The 17,493-nt window shown below is 44.5% G+C and overlaps 1 protein-coding gene and 1 pseudogene across 1 annotated transcript in view; both read left to right on the top strand.

Annotated features, from left to right (window-relative positions):
- The window catches only part of LOC116825684 (uncharacterized), a 9,299-nt pseudogene extending 8,729 nt beyond the window's left edge, over positions 1 to 570 (top strand).
- LOC116825686 (malignant fibrous histiocytoma-amplified sequence 1 homolog) overlaps positions 301 to 17,493 on the top strand; it is a 130,739-nt gene continuing 113,546 nt past the window's right edge. Inside the window, exon 1 of the mRNA XM_032781887.2 lies at positions 301 to 3,080. Coding sequence (XP_032637778.1) covers positions 605 to 3,080 — 2,476 coding nt within the window. The 5' untranslated portion in view covers positions 301 to 604. The remainder of the gene's footprint in view (positions 3,081 to 17,493) is intronic.

Below are 17,493 nucleotides of genomic sequence, written 5' to 3'. Positions count from 1 at the left end.
CCCTCGCTGCCCCGCAGCCATGGGCTCCCGCTGGGCTCCCCCCGCCGGGCCGAGGCGTGGCTGGAGCTGGGCCAGGCGTCCGCGCTGGCCCGCGGCGGCGAGAAGGAGCAGCTGCAGGGGCTGAACGACCGCTTCGCGGGCTACATCGAGCGGGTGCGGCAGCTGGAGCAGCAGAACCGGCTGCTGGAGGCCGAGCTGGGCGCGCTGCGGCAGCGCCAGGCCGAGCCCTCCCGCCTGGGCGAGCTCTTCCGAGGCGAGCTGCGGCAGCTGCGGGCCCAGCTGGAGGAGGCCGGGGCTGGGCGCGCTGCGGCAGCTGGAGGAGCTGGACCTGAGCTTCAACCGCCTGCGCCGCCTGCCCGAGGCGCTGGGCCGCCTGCAGCGGCTGCGCTCGCTGGACGTGGACCACAACGAGCTGCCCGCCTTCCCGGCGCCGCTGCTGGAGCTGGGCGCGCTGGAGGAGCTGGACTGCTCTGGCAACCGGCAGCTGCGCGTCCTGCCCGAGGGCATTGCTGCCTTGCGCTGCCTCAAGATCCTGTGGCTGAGTGGCACGGGGCTGGGCACCCTGCCTGAGGGGCTGTGCCAGCTGGGCACCCTGGAAAGCCTCATGCTGGATGGGAACCAACTGCGGGTCCTGCCCCCCGGCTTCGGCCGTCTTCAGCGCCTCAAGATGCTGAACCTCTCCTCCAACTTGCTGAGTGAGTTCCCCGAGGCTGTGCTTGCCCTGCCCAGCCTGGAGGAGCTCTACCTGAGCCGCAACCAGCTCACCCTGCTGCCTGCCCGCGTCTGCCAGCTGCACCAGCTCCGTACCCTCTGGTTGGACAACAACCGCATCCGCTACCTGCCCGATTCTGTTGTTCAGCTCCACAACCTGGAGGAACTCGTGCTGCAGGGCAACCAGATCGCCATCCTGCCCGAGGGCTTTGGGCAGCTCTCACGGGTCACCCTCTGGAAGATCAAGGACAACCCACTCATCCAGCCCCCTTACGAGGTTTGCATGAAGGGCATCCCCTACATTGCCGCTTACCAGCAGGAGTTGGCGCACTCCCAGCCTGCTCTCAAGCCCCGGCTCAAGCTGGTCCTCATGGGCCTGAAGGATGCTGGCAAGACCCTGCTGAGAAGGTGCCTGATGGAGGAGGAGAGGCAGAGAGACTCTCCCCTGGTTGCAGCTGGCAAAGATGCTGGGAGAACCCAGCAGCAACAAGACATCACCCTGGGCCCAACTCCCGAAGGTGTTGGGAAAATACAGCTAGGACGTAGCCCCATGACTGAGCCCCGAGATGCTTTGTCTTCAAAAGGCTCCTCTCTAGGATATGCCTCCATTGAGCAGCAGGACTCGCTGCTGTCTCCATCCCTTAAAGTTGCTGGGAAAATCAAGTTAGAGCACCAGGATGCCTGTCTGTTTCCATCCCCAAAAGTTAATGGAGAAGCCCAGATAGGACACTTCTCCATGCTGCTGGAGCGAGATGCCTCCTTGACACCATTGGTAGCAGGACTTCCAGGCACCAGCCAGGGCATCGAGGTGACGGACTGGACAGCAGATGTAGAGAGGGGTCTGACCTTCATTGTGTATGAGCTGGCAGGTGACCCTAGCTATGATGTGATCCAATCATTCTTCCTTTCGCCGGGAGCCCTGTATGTGCTGGTGGTGAACCTGAGTGCCTACACCCCACATTGCTTCTACTCTGCAGTGGGCTACTTCCTGCACTGGCTAGGTGCCAAAGTGCCCCATGCTGTAGTGTGCATAGTGGGCACCCATGCTGACCTGTGCGCTGAGCGGGAATTGGAGGAAAAGTGTCTGGACATCCACCACCAAATTGCCCTGCAGGAGAAGCGGGATGCCGAGGGACTCCAGAGTTTGGCCCAGCAGGTGGACGATGCCCTGGGACAGGACTTTGACCTGCGTTGCTCCAGCCCTCACACTGTCTTCTATGGGGTTTCAGATAAGAACCTGCGGCGCAAGAAGGCCCAGTTCCAGTATCTGCTCAACCACCGGCCGCAGATCCTCTCACCTGTGCTCGCCATCAGCTGCCAGGACCACTACCAAGTGCGCCGCCTGCGGGACAAGCTTCTGTCAGTAGCTGAGCACCGGGACATCTTCCCAAACCTGCATCGGGTGCTACCCAAGTCCTGGCAGGTGCTGGAAGAGCTGCACTTCCAGCCGCAGGCTCAGCAACTGTGGCTCAGCTGGTGGGATTCGGCGCGGCTGGGCTTGCAGGCGGGCCTGACCGAGGACCGACTCCAGAGTGCCCTGTCCTATCTGCATGAAAGTGGCAAGCTGCTGTACTTCGAGGAGCATTTGACTCTGCGGGAGTATGTATTCCACAATCTGCCAAGGCTCATTGACATCCTCAATGTCTTCTGCCAGCAGGACACTACGGTGCTGCTCCAGAAACTGCTCAGTGACGCCCAGGTAGATGAACTGAGAGCCACCCAGCTCCACCACTATGTGGAAGGATTCCTGCTGCATGGGCTCCTTCCTGCCCATGTAATCCGCCTGCTTCTTAAGCCCCATATTCAGAGCCGGGAGGACCTGCAGCTTATCCTGGAGCTGCTGGAGAAAATGGGGCTCTGCTACTGCATCAATAAGCCCAAATGCAAACCCCTCAATGGGGCCACTGCCTGGTACAAGTTCCCCTGCTATGTGAAGAATGAGGTGCCCCATGCAGAGGCGTGGATTAATGGTACAAACCTGAGTGGACAGTCTCTTGTCATTGAACAGTTGCAGATTGAATACACCTTCCCCTTTATTTTCCCTCCTGGATTATTTGCACGATACAGTGTCCAGATTAACAGTCATGTGGTTCAGCGGTCTGATGGCAAATACCAGATTTATGCCTACAGGGGAAAAGTACCTGTGGTGGTGAGTTACAGGCCTGCTAGGAGCACTCTGCAACCAGATACTCTGTCTATTGCTAGTCACGCATCTCTACCAAATATATGGACAGCCTGGCAAGCTATTACCCCCTTAGTGGAAGAACTGAATGTACTGCTTCAAGAGTGGCCAGGTCTCTACTACACTGTGCACATCCTCTGTTCCAAGTGCCTTAAAAGGGGATCGCTGAACCCATACGCTTTTCCAGGTAAGGTGTGATTCAGCTTGGCTTTAGTAGCCTTTACATGCTTTAAATATCACTCATTCTTCCAGAACACTGGTTTTCAAAGCTGTTTTGTTTTGTGGTTAACTTTTTTGGGGATAATTCTCTTCCCAGCCTAATTCCATCCCTTCCCTGCAACTACAGTACATAGTTACATGGGAGAACATTAGTATGGCCTGAAGGAGATAGGATCAAAATAAACTTAATCTGCTGCAAGATCATATTTGCCTTTGTCCCCCCTTTTCTAGCTGTGTGGTCTATTTTTGTCCCTCAGGGTAGGGTCTTCCCATAGAATAAGACTTAACCCCTAAGTTGCCTTTGCTCTTCACTCTGAATTTTTCTGTTCACCTTGTATTGCTTACTCAAAAACACAAAAAAGGAAAGCTATGAAGCAGCTACTCTGAATGCAAAAAAAGTTTTTATTTTTTCTGTTTAAAAAAAGCCTTCAGAAAACCTCAAATTCCTGTCTAGATCTAGATCCTGAATATTGAACGGTGATGGTGGTTTGAGCATTGGCCTGCTAAACCCAGGGCTATGAGCTCAGTCCTTGAGGGGGGCACCTAGGGATCTGGGGCAAAATCAGTACTTGGCCCTGCTAGTGAAGGCAGCGGGCTGGACTCAATGACCTTCCAGGGTCCGTTCCAGTTCTGTGAGATAGGTATATCTCCATATATTCATCCTTGTTAAATAGCTCTGCAGACCACCTAGAAGTAGGTGTCAGACCTCAGTTTGAGAGCCATTGTTTGGAGAATAACTGAAACATTTTTAAAACAAATTTTCATAAATGTTTTAAGTATATGTGAAACTTCACTACCACCTCCTTTCAAACACCGGTTTTAATCCCAATAGTAACATATTTAGGTAATGGAAACTTTCCAGTGGCCTCTCGCTTGGATTCTGTTCCGTTTAGTATGTCTGCAGATGCTGCTTCTCACTTTGTAAAACTGTTGCCACTTTTGCTGCTACAGCCTCAAAGAGAACTAGAAAAGGATGCGTTAGCAATCAGTGCCTATGTTGTCATAAAATAAAAAAACTCTTGACCTTAAGCAATGCTCTGAGCTTTCTAGCCGCCCCCCCGAAAGTACTTTGAAATATATTTTATTTATAAAGATTTTTAATTGGAAAGAAGGTGGAATAGTACTTAAACTGAGGATAGTAGGGCTCCTGGTTCAGCTCATGCGGTATAATGTGGATAATTTAAACATTTCTTAAGCTCTTTCAAGCAGAGAGCTGGTAGTTGTGCCCCTGGCTCAGTCAATTACATCTCCCCCTCATTGTATTAAGTTATGTAAGTGATTGAAGGGAGAGTATGAGCTTCCATTTCTGTGAGCCATTGGTAGCTATTAAACTTCGAGGTGCAGACCTGGACTTCTCTTTTGTGAACACGCAATAGAGTTTTCCTTGACTGCTGACCAAACTGGTGTTTATGCTAAATGGAATTAATTAAAAGCAAAGCAAAGCAAAAAAATTAGCTTCAAAGAAAATAAGTAAAATGCACAAACAACAGCAATAAGCGTTGCATGTGCCTGTTTCTCTGTCTGGTGGGTGTTCGCTAACCCCTCCCTCCCCCATGATCCATCCTGGTCACTGATTGGAAGGAGGGATAGCTCAGTGGTTTGAGCATTGGCCTGCTAACCCCAGGGTTGTGAGTTCAATCCTTGAGGGGACCATTTAGGGATTTGGGGCAAAAATCTATCTGGGGATTGGTCCTGCCTTGAGCAGGCAGTTGGACTAGATGACCACCTGAGGTCTCTTCCAACTCTGATATTCAGTGATTCTGTGGGCCAGCAGTGATAATTTCTGGGCTGTAACTGTAATGTTGATAAATGGAGAACTCCATGTCCAGCACTTATCAGGTGAACTAAATGCATCTAAAAATCAAGTGCAAAGGAAAATCTCTCTCATTCAGAATTGGAAAAAGCTCTTCTACTAACCTGAGTGAGAGGCATAACAAAACTGCCACTCAGACCTAAAAAATCCCTTTTCCTCTTTGTGTTTAGTCTCCTGAAATTATTGCACTCTGATTTTTTCCGACTTCTTTTTTTTGGTAGCTGTGTGAAAGAGTACATGTATTGAAATCTCAGCTGGAATCTGTATGTGTATTCAAGAAATTCCCATCAGTAGTACTGATAAATTGTGTGTTATTCTTGTGTGTGAATCTTTTGACTAGTTAAAAGGATGCTTGGAATGGCTCCTATATGTTCATAGAATCTGTTGCACCTCTAAGAAGATTAGACCAGTGCTTCTCAAAGTTGGGCCGCTGCTTGTTCAGGGAAAGCCCTTGGCAGTCTGGGCTGGTTTGTTTACCTGCTGTGTCTGCCGGTTCGGCTGATCGCAGCTCCCACTGGCCACGGTTCGCTGCTCCACATCAATGGGGGTGGCGGGAAGCGACGGCCAGCACATCCCTTGGCCCGCGTCGCTTCCCGCAGCCTCCATTGGCCTGGGACTGTGAACCGCAGCCAGTGGGAGCTGTGATGGGCCAAACCTGCAGATGCGGCAGGTAAACAAACCGGCCTGGGCCGCCAGGGGCTTTCCCTGAACAAGCGGCGGACTGGCTTTGAGAAGCACTGGATTAGATATTGTAATTGGAATGCTTTCTACTACTTTGAAAACTTTAACAGAATCGGTCTTCATTTTGAAATAGATTAAAAATATTTGAAATTTGTATCCCGTTAACCGTAAAGACTGTGAGGTATGTCATTTTGTTGTTCAGTTAAGAATTATTACAAGGCAAAAGAGTTTTATACACTCTGTAGGTTAAAGTGTAATTTTGGACACCCAAGAAAACACTATCTCCAGTTTTTCAAAATTGCCCAAAGTCAGGATCCAGGGTTATCTGATTTTCAAAAAGGCTGTGCACCCAGCAGATCCTGTTGACTCAAAGCTTCTACTTTTTAAAGTTGGTCTCTGCATTTTACTAAAGAGGTTGAAATGTTCTTCTTTTCTTATGATTGTGCTGTAGACAAAATTCAAGTATTGTTTTAATCAAAGTCAGCTGCATTGCTGCAGTGCATCTGGTAAAGACACTGTGCAGTGGGAGAGAGCTCTCCCCTTGGCATAAACTTCGGCTCCATGGGATGCAGTAGCTGTGTTGGCCACAGCACTTTCCACACCAGTGCTTAGATTGGTGTAACTTGCATCTCTCGGGGGTATGAGTTATACCAAAGTAAGCTGTAGTGGAGACCAAGCCTTAGTTTGTGTCATTTGGTGGGGTTACTTTGTTAACCTTTGTCAGATATCAGAGAGGTAGAACAATCTGTTTACTTTTGGAGAGTACTTGTTCCATTGTTCTCAGACAGTCTCACAAAACCAAATCAGAAATAAGATGTTAAATCAAAGTGGGGAAGTCTATGCTGGTCTCGGTTGAATCTCAGCCAGCTAGCATTCATCCCAGCTGCAGTTTATGTAGGATACGTCTACATATTTTGGGGCGAGTTTCCAAACCCTTAATGAGGGTTTAAGTGGCATTGAGGAGCCTATGGGGAATCTCTAAGTTTCACTACTGGAAAGCAGTCCGTGTTTGTACATATTGAGCAGATGTTTCAAGTCCGCATTAATATGGCCCAAGACTGTCTCAGACTGGCAGTTATATCAGGTGCAGAGAACTGGTCAAACATGGTAGTGGTGGGATAGAAGTGGGCAAATTTTCATGGAGGGGGGAAAAACCTAGCTAGGATACAGAAAGCAAAGAATAGGATGAAATGGTCAACTTTCATCATGGCCAAAGATAAGCAAAGGCTTCTTCTGGATACTGTGTACAGTATTGGTCACCTAATCTTGAAAAGACTATTGTAGAACTGGAAGAGCTCAGAGAAGAGGGATGAGAATGAATAAGGGCCTGGAAAAACTTTCCTAGGAAGAGAGATTGAAAGACTGGGATTGTTCTTAGAAAGTAAATGAATGAGAAGGGGATAGGATAAATGTCCCCACAGTAATGAATTGTCTTCTGGAAAAGGTAGATCAGGAACTTCTGCTCTTCCTGTCTCCTATCACAAGGGGATGTGCCATGAGATTAAAAGGTGGGAAATTCATAACTGACAAAAAGGAAATAGTTTTTCATGCAATCTGTGAGCTCACTGCCACCTGAAGTCATCTGGAATTGCCAGGCTGGATGAGTCCCATGTTTTCTAAGGTGCTAAGTGGCTAGGACAAGGGTAAGCAACCTATGACACGTGTGAGCTGATTTTCAGTGGCACTCATGCAGCCCGGGTCCTGGCCACTGGTCCGGGGGGCTCTGCATTTTAATTTAATTTTAAATGAAGCTTCTTAAACATTTTAAAAACCTTATTAACTTCACATACAACAATAATTTAGTTATATATTATAGACTTATAGAAAGAGACCTTCTAAAAATGTTAATGTATTACCGGCACGTGAAACCTTAAGTTCGAGTGAATAAATGAAGACTCGGCACACCACTTCTAAAAAGTTGCTGACCACTGGGTTAGGAGCTCCTGCTGTTCTCGGGTGAAGGGGAGAACGTTGTTCTCAGTGGGAGCTGCTGGACGCTGAGCTCTTCTGAAGATTTAGCACCAGCTGACTATGTTGAAGTTCACTTTGAAAATTGGAGTTGGTTCTGAATGAAACCACAATATCAGGTGTCAACGTGCTCTCCTTTATTTATAATTAAATTCTAGACTGCTGTTTTTCATAGGCCCAATTGCTGTGTAGCACCATCTCGTATAATAGAGATTGAGTCTAGCATCTGGCAGCATTTACATAGCCTGCCATGGGAGCTGGGTTTCTTTTTTCTTGCCTTATTTTAAAGAGAGCTGCTGTAGCTGTTTTGTCCTAGACTTGCATTCTTCTAAAGGATGTTGTTTGTCTTATTGGAGCAAAAGGTCAGTCTCATTTAAATCTGTGGGGCAAGGCTTAGTTTTTATATAACCACTGAGTGTTTAAAGGTTAGACTGTGGAAAGTCACAGATCAAGCTGAATCAATTCTGTTGAGTTGGGTTAAGAGGATAGAAGATTAGCTGTAAAATGTAAGTAAACTGTAAAACTCTTGCGCTGTTCGTTCAATGTGTCCAGGTTTTCCCTACTATTGAATGTTGGGTTTGGATAATGTAGGTTGCTATAAATAATGGGATACAAACTACTCTGTTTTCCCCAAAGACTTCAATCAGATCTACCGGAAAAAGGCCAAAATGCCAACCTCAAACTGTACATACATACTATGAATTCCATGTTTTGTTGAGGATGCCCAGCACCTGGGATGGCTGATGTATTTTCGTTCTATATTTAATAAATCTAAATGAAATATTACGGGGAGAAAATTGGGCAAGCCCCCCTCTACTCTATGGGAGGGATTGTCAGAAACACAGAGATCAGTTAGGTCCCCAGCTTTTACAGGGCGGATTGATCTAAATCAGCAAGCAGAAAAGCTTGATTTAGATAATTGATTTTAATCATGTTTTGCATTTTGTACATTTTAGTTTTTTTTCTAAAGAAAGGTTGATTCTCTTTGGTTACTATTAAAACATGATATTTGCAACTAAATATTATCTGTACACTGCATTTGGTGGTTCTTTTTGCTAATCAGGAGGATATGTTATATCTATCCACATTTATTTAAGCAATTAAATAGCTTAACTTACTATGATTCATCTTAATGTTTATATTTTTGTGTTAGAAAATGGTGAACAATGCATTTCTTATTTACTAGATTAATTTTTTTATTTAAAATTTGTCAAGCCCTTTTTGGATGGAAAATAAAATTCAATTAAAAATACAAAACTAGCATTTTATTTTTTTGTTAAATAAAACTACTCCAAAGTGCTAGATACATAAGGGAAAAAACTTGAACAAAACATATTTTGCATTTAAAACTAGCTGATTTATTAAGCAAGGGAAATATCTGTAGCTAATAAATTGAACTAATTTTTTTTGATCCACATGTCCTTTAAGGTTTTAGAGCTAGTAGAATTTATCCTCCTATAGTTTATTCAGATTTCCTGCTTTTTCAACTCCAAGTTGGTTTCTTAACTTTGAATGAGCTAGTAGTCATTGAACTGAACTAGCTGAATAAGCTGAAATAAAGCGCACGCTCTGTCTGTACCTGCAGAAGAGGCTACTGCTGTCAAAAGCTGCTTTAGCACTTCAGCAAGCTCTGGTTCCAGGTGCTTAGCCAGAGACTTCCACCAGTTCAGTGGTCTGACTTTCTTTAACACTGGACAGCAAACGTTAATATTATTTTTGTATTTAATTTATTTTAAGAGGTTACAGTAAATTTAGGCATTAGTATAGATTGTCATAATTTCAAATCTGAAATAAATTTATGAAAAAAAATAAACCTGTTTAAATTAAAAAAATTGGATTTTTGATATCAGATATATTTTTTAGTTTTAAAAAAATCAGTATTTGTTCACCCTGACAGCTTGCACTGAAAGTCACTGGGAAGAAAAACTACCGTTTGCCACCTCTTTTCAGCATTGAGGACCAAATTAATCATGTTAAAGGCGACTCTGTTAAGCTGCTACCACAGGGAATGGAAAATGCAGACAAACTTGCTGCACATGTTGGCAGAAATTTACAGGTTATTTGTAAAAATACTGATACTTTTTAGAAAGTGATCTATGGGCTAAAGTTACTGTACCAAGCACATAATTGATTCCTTGATACAGTGGAACCTCAGAGTTACGAACTCTTCGGGAATGGAGGTTGTTTGTAGCTCTGAAATGTTCATAACTCTGAACAAAACGTTATGAGTGTTCTTTCAAATGTTTACAACCGATCATTGACTTAATAGAGCTTTGGAACGTCCCTATGCAGAAGAAAAATACTTTTTTTTTTAACCATTGTTATTTAAATTAAATAAGCACAGAAACAGTTTCCATACCTTTTCCTTTTTTTAAAAACTTTCCCTTTATTTTTTTAGTAGTTTATATTTCACACAGTACTTTTTTTTTTTTTTTTATTTGATTCTGCTGCTGACCACATACTACCAATTCCAAATGAAGTGTGTGATTGACTTCTCAGTTTGTAACTCTGGTGTTCGTAACTCTGAGGTTCTATTGTAGTAGTGGGCAGCCTGCGGCCCGTCAGGGTATTCTGCTGGTGGGCCACAAGACAGTTTGTTTACATTGACTGTCCACAGGCATGGCTGCCCGCAGCTCCCACTGTCCGCGGTTCACAGTTACTGGCCAATAGGAGCTATGCGAAGTGGCGTGGGCTGCAGGGACATGCTGGCTGCTGGTTTCTGCAGCTCCCATTGGTAGGGAATGGCGAACCGTGGTACTGGGAGCTGCGGGTGGCCGTGCCTGTGGACAGTCAATGTAAACAAAGTGTCTTGCGGCCTGCCAGCGGATTACCCTGATGGGCTGCAGATTGCCCACCATTGTTCTACTGTGTTGTTTTTTTTTCTTCTTTGAGTGCTTGCTCATGTCCTTTCCATGCTAGGTGTGCGAACACTCACGTGTACGGTGACTGGAGATTTTTCCCTTAGCAGTATTGGTAGGGCTGGCTCTGGCGCCGTCTGGAGTCCTGTGCTCCTGCGCTGGTATATGGGGTGCTGCCAGCCCCGCGCCCTTTCAGTTCCTTCTTACCACCAGTGATGGTGGCTGGAACGCTCTTTACTCTTGCAAGTGCCATTAGCAACGTTTCTTGACTCTCAGTTGTTTTCTTGTAAATAGCTGAATAGTTAGTTATCTGTTGTTTGACCTGCCCTCTGTCCCTGCTGTTGGAGCAAGAAGAAACTGAGAGGGTGTGGGGCCAGTGGCGACCCATATACTGACTGCCACATGAGTGTGGGACTCCAGAGGGTGCCAGAGCCAGCCCTATGGATATTGCTAAGGGAAAAACCTCCTGCTGCTATGCATGTGGGCGCGCGCACACCTAGCATAGAATGGACATGAGCAACACATCTCGAAGAACAACCGTTACCAAAAGGTAGGTAACCGTCTTTGATAAAATGTTACTAAAGCAGTAGGAAACTTGCCAACATAGTAGAAGTTCCCAGTGCAACAATTATTACATATTTAAGCTGTTTGGAGTTTCTGATAAGCTTAATACTATATACTAATGTTGATTATTGATTGGGTAAAAATTCTGTAACAACTGTGTAGAAAAGCAGTAGTTCAATAAAACTTTTCTTTAAAGAAAGAAGATTGGTAGGCTGGAAATGTGGCCTATCCTTTTTCATGTTGGCGCAGAGTCTGTACCTTTTTAATGCAAATAACACTTGATTTTTTTTTTTAAATAAATGCTGTAAAACCCTTATTTTCCTCTCCTCCCTCCTGCCCCTTTTCTTAAAATGTTTGGGTAGCCCCAAACTCATAAATAACACTCTATTAAGTAGTCAGCATGTCTGCGTGCAATGAAAGCAAATTGTCAAGGGACTATATTATAAAATATAGGAAAAAACAGTTTTTAAAGAATAAGGAAAGATTACAATTATTGTACTTTGTTAAGGAATCCTGGGCAAACGGTATAAAATGGGTTTATTAATTCAGCAAAGTTTCCCTTAATCTTAATCAGCTGGTGTCTTGGTGCCACCGTGGCAGCACATTGCTTGAAGGCAGTCATCTCTTGCTGTAGGCCCTTATGATGATTCCCCAGCTCAGCGACAATAGTGTAACGCTGTGTTTAGTTGAATGGATCTTTCAGTTTGGCTAGTGAAGCAAAACAGAATTCTGTGCTTTCATTGCATTACTTTTTAGACTTGCTGAAATTTGTTTGTGTAGGAAGTGACCTGTAAAAGGGACGCACTGCTTTGAATTGCTCTTTGTTTTGTATTATAAATGTTAATTAACAACAGCCACTTTTCTGAGTTTGTTTATTTTGTTGATGTAAAGCTTATGTAGATTTTTGCTTTATGGATTAGATTGACTACATTCATATTAAGAATCATTTCTGCTGTGTTTCATCACCTCTGCTAATGAGTCTTGTGAACTGGCTGGAGGCACTGTTCTATAGTGATCTCCTCCATCTCTGACCAGGTGTATCAGAATCTTGTATTGTTTGCTTCATTTAAAAACTTGATAACTTGTAGTTCTAGTGTTGTTAACTTACATTGTTAGGTACAATTCAGTAGGCTTAGTGTGATTAGAAACTCATGTCTTAAATATGCGTGCCATTGACAGCAATATGAGTGGAATTGCATTTAAGGCTGGATGTTTTTTCTAAAAGGATCTACTGTAGGAATTATTTTGGGAAAGGTGTGTGCCCTGTGTTTATACAGGAGGTCACAATGGTCCCTTCTCGCCATGGAATCTATGAATAATCTGCTCATGCAGAGCAAGAGTAACTTGTAAAGTCAGGGTTTGACTACACTCGAAACTTCAAAGCGCTGCTGTGGGAGCGCTTTGAAGTGTGAATGTGGTCGCAGTGCCAGCGCTGGGAGCTCTCTCCCAGCGCTGCATGTACTGCTCCTCATGGGGATTAGTTTGCAGCTGCGGCACTGTTTACACTGGCGCTTTACAGCACTGTATCTTGCAGCGCTCGGGGGGATGTTTATTTCACACCCCTGAGCGAGAAAGTTGCAGTGCTGTAAAGCACCAGTGTAGCCAAGGCCTAAGCTAGAGAGAAAAGGTTCAAATTTCTTTAAACATCACTGGTTTTGTGAAAAATTCTTTGAAGAGATGTTTGTTTTTAGCATTAAAGATGATAACCCTATATGTATCTCTTACAGCGGGAAAATATTGTTAATAGGCAATCTAGTGATCAGAATCATTGCGGAGTGTTACTTTAAATAGTGGGAGCAAAAGGAGAGGGAGAAGTGTGAGGCAGTGTGAGAGGAAAAAGAGGACTAGAGAGAGTGAAGAATGTGGTGAGGTGACCTGAGGAACGGACAGTTGGTCAAATGACCTTGTATGGCAGTGACTCATGGGTATTGGAAATCCAATTCTCACTACCTAAGCCAAGACGTGTTGGGAACTGATCTGAGCTGTGGCACTGCAGACACAGCTGTTCTCTTCCACTTTCTGCTGTTTGTCAGATCTGAGCTTAGAAAGATGTTGAAATGCCACTTAAGAAGCAGTGTGCCTTTGTGGATTTGAGTACCAGGTTGGGCACTGGATGCTCTCAAGTGCTAATCTGCCAGAGATACGTAGCCTTCATCTGTGTCTGATTCCCCATCTGTAAAGTGGGGATGGTCATTCTTACCTATCTCCCTGGAGGATAATCTAATGCATGTTTGTATGGTGTGTTGCAAATGTAAACAACTGTGCAACAGTATGGACCAGGGGCTTCAAACTCAAATGACCACGAGGGCCGCATGAGGGCTAGTGCATTGACCAGAGGGCCGCATCACTGACGCACACCCCTTTCTGCCTCTGGCCCCGCCCCCACTCCACTCCTTCCATTAGGGCCCGCCTCTTCCCACCCCTTCCCTGCCCCATTCCAACCCCTTCCCCAAAGTCCCCACCCCAGTGCTGCCACTGGGGTGCAGAAAGGGTGCAGGGTGCAGCAGGGGACTCAGGGCAGGGAGTTGGTGTGTGGGGTGCAAGAGGGTGAGGGGTGTGTTACAGGTTCTGGGTGCAGCAGGTGGCTCAGGGCAGAGTGCAGGAGGGTTGCAGGATGCGGCAGGGGGCTCAGGGCAGGGAGCTGGTGTGTAGGGTGCGAGCTCCAGCCCGGCACCGCTTATCTGCCTGCCTGCCCTGGCCCCGCGCCGCTCAGCTCTGTTCCAGGAAGCAGCTGGAACCATGTCCCTGCAGCCCCTGGGAGAGGGGGAGGGGCTCAGGGTTCCGTGCGTCTGCGGCTCTTGCTGCTCCTCCAGCTACCTCCCACGAAGCTCCCATTGGCCGCAGTTCCCTGTTCCTGGCCAATGGGAGCTGCGGGGGGCGGTGCTAGGAAGGAGGCAATGCAGGAGCCCTCTGCCTCCTTCCCCCTCCCCCTGGACCGAAGGGGCAGGCTGCCAGCTGCTTCAGAGAGCAGCCGGGGCTCGCAGCGCCGCAGAGGGGCAGGGGTGGGGAGCTTGGCGGGCCGCATGCAAGAGCCCCACGGGCCACGTGTTTGAGATCCCTGGTATGGACAATACAGGTCTAACCTTCAGGCAGTGTCTTATGCTCTGTAGTCTCCTTGATGCTGGAGCATTAAGCAGGTATCTGCTTACAGTAGCTTGGCCTGTACTCTAGTAAGGGACTCTGGTTAATGACAGCACAGACTGACTGGCTCTCACTCACTTCCTTCTGGCAGGCTCATTGCCGGGAAAAATTGAGAGAGGGTATTCAATGAAACAAGTTCTTGGTCATGTTCGAGGGCTAGAAAATCACTAAAGTAGGATTTTTTTTATTTGATTTTTCTGTTACGATGGGAGTCTGAATGCAGGAAAAAACTCCATTTGTCTAATGAAAATAGCTTTTTGGATTAAATATAAGAAAATTACTTATTGTCTCTTCCCCCCCCGCCCCCCGAGAGAATTAAGAGAACTAGCTGAAGTCAAATAGCCATTTGAATGGGGCTGTTGGCCCAGGTGATCTTACAGGATACTGATTAAGGGCTGTGCTATTTTCAGTCTGTCTTTGTCATCTGATTACAGAAAGGAGAGAGGAATCTTACAAAAAGCAGGGTGGATAAAAAATCAGTGATTTAAAAAAAAATGGATTTTTGGATAGGTTTTTCCCCTCAAAAACATTTTATCTAAAGATAGTTTTAATTGATACATTATAGCTCAAAGTTAACTCATCATGGAATAGAGATTATAAATTCTAATTCTATAGTATGAGACAATATATTCATGTAATGTTTAAGAAAAGTTTTGTAAATGAGTTCCAGTAGTTCATGGATTGGGGACCCAATTTTATGGCGTTTCAGGGGCTTCTGTATAGATTATGTAGGTTAATCTTGCTCAGTCTAGAAGGTATCATCAGAGATGCTTAGTTTTGCTGTTCTCAAATTGTGGATTTGTGTCTCCAGAGATAACACGCTTGTTAACAACAAAAATGTTTTAAAACAAAATAATATATAGAGGTGAGAAATAACAGACCTCAATCCTATTGTCCCTCTGCAAATTTGTGTACACAGAGTCAATCCCTTACCCCTTTCTAAAAATGAAAAGTTTCAAAAAGTTCAATGAATAGAATATTGTTGGGGGCAGAATAGATATGGACAAGGAGAAGTCATCTGGAGATAAATGTGAGAAGGGAGGGACAGGCAGTAGAAACAAAAGTGAAACTGTTTGAGCAGCATATTCCCGAAGTCTTGAGGTCTTTCTGAGTGTAGCCTTCATTGATTTGAGATCTACCATACCATTCTCGCACTAGAAGGGAAACCTATAATGGCAGCAGGCCATAGAAGAGACCCAGTTTGGGAATAAGAACCATTCAAGAAATATGTTTGATGTTTTAAAGAAATTCACAGCAGTGAACTGATGGAAGTCACTTAAGCACTTGGATTCAGAGACTGTTGAAGTGATAATCTCATTTTTAACGGCAGTAGCTTCTTCTGCTGGTGTAGAAAGAATATTTTCTGCCTTTGGACTAATTAATTCCAAATTGAGAAATGGGTTGTGAGCTGAAAAAGCAGGAAAGCTTATTTTTCTTTTCCAGATTATCAACAAACAGGAAAATGAAGGTTAAAGATGACTGAGTTAGCTGCAGAAGCCAATATTTTAAGTTTCTCATGTTGACCTGGCTGACAGTCGATTTATTTATTTAAATTTCATTTAACTATTTTAGTTAAAAACAATTTTAACAAAAACAAACCTGATTTTAAAAAACTTGAATGTTTAATTAAATTCAAAAATTAAATGCTTTTTGTTAAAATATTATGTTTGCCGTTGAAGAAAAAAATCCAGAATACGTAACATTATTATTTTAGTTAAGTAAAACAATTTAAATGTCTGTCTAGTGATGTTCTCCTAATACAGCATGGCAAGAAAATCCTCCAATTATTGACAGTTCACCTCCCAATGACTTCATAAATATCTGCTTCAGTTAACTTTGGTAAGTGAAATAACCAAATACTCATTCATTTTCCGATATAGCTGTAAAACTAATCTGAAAAGTTTTCAAAATAAATCACTTAAATGTATAGTGTGTACTTTCTAAAAATGAAACATACATCTATCTCTGAGTTGTAAAGAATATGCATTAAGGTTATAACAACCAATAAGAATGCACTTTTATGTAGAAAACCATGATTAAATTGAGGCTTCCTGATTAGTGATTTAAATCAAATCCACCCTGACAAAAACCTTACTGGATTCTTAAATATCATGTAAATGTACAAGCAAGCCAACCACTGTGGTACCTTGCGGTTTGCGGGTAGGTGTGAATATTTCTCTTTTTAAGAAAATGATCTAAGTGGTTTGAAGCACTCCAGACCATAGTGCACTTCACTATAAACAAAGGACCTGATTTTAATGTAAGGAGAGAGTCAGTCTTTGAAATTTGATGGGATTGTAATATGGCAGATTAATGTGAATTTGCCAGTGATCCTTCTTTGATTTAGAGGAGAATAAGGAGATTTAAATAAAACAGAACTGATTCCTGGTTAATACTTCCAATAAGAAATTTAATGACCCAAAACAGTCTTTAGCTTTACAACAAAGAGAATTTCTAACAGAATGGGCATTTGGAAATGCTTTGGGAACGGGGCTGCTAACAGGGAGTTTCACAAGGGAGTTCTCCAGGTGAAGGAGGAGCAAATATGGGAAGGTCCCATGGGAATTAAGACTGAGGGGAAAAACAACTGAGGAGAGTTGGCAGTTTTTTAAAGGGACACTATTAAGGGCCCAAAAGCAAGCTGTTCCGATGGGTAGGAAAGATAGAAAATGTGGCAAAAGACCACCTTGGCTTAACCACAAAGATCTTGCAATGGACCACAAAAAAATAAGCAGTCAAATAAAAATCTCGGATAACAGAGGGTCAGAGTTTCTGATCTGTGTCCATGTATGTCTGTGGCTGCCAGGCCATGAGCTTCATTACTTGGTGGTAATATATTTTTGTACTGAGGAAAGGGGGAAAAAAAGATGTACTGTAGTTTGTGTATAAAAATACCATACCACCACCCCCCCCCCACCACGCCCCGCCCCCCACCCCCCCGACACCCTCCCATAACCCCCGTCCCCCCCCACCCTCCCAAAACACGGATGGCGGGGCAAGATAAGAAAGGCATCATAAAGTAGTCTTCGCCACGTGCACAAAGAGCTCCACTATGGACGTGTCCAAACAAAATAAAAAAAGAGCAAGTTAAAAATCACTTAGAAAAGTTAGATGCTGCAAGTCACCAGGGCCTGATGAAATGCATCCTAGAAACTCAAGGAGTTAATAGAGGAGTATCTGTGCCTCTAGCTATTATCTTGGAAAGTCATGGGAGACGGGAGAGATTCCAGAAGACTGGAAAAGGGCAAATATAGTGCCCATCTATAAAAGGGAAATTAAACAACAAGGAACTACAGACCAGTTAGTTTAACTTCTGTGCCAGGGAAGGATAATGGAGCAAGTAATTAAGAAATCAT

The sequence above is a fragment of the Chelonoidis abingdonii genome, chromosome 5 (assembly GCF_003597395.2).
Source record: "Chelonoidis abingdonii isolate Lonesome George chromosome 5, CheloAbing_2.0, whole genome shotgun sequence".
NCBI classification, from domain to species: domain Eukaryota; kingdom Metazoa; phylum Chordata; order Testudines; family Testudinidae; genus Chelonoidis; species Chelonoidis abingdonii.
This window is presented reverse-complemented; position numbering and strand designations above follow the sequence as displayed.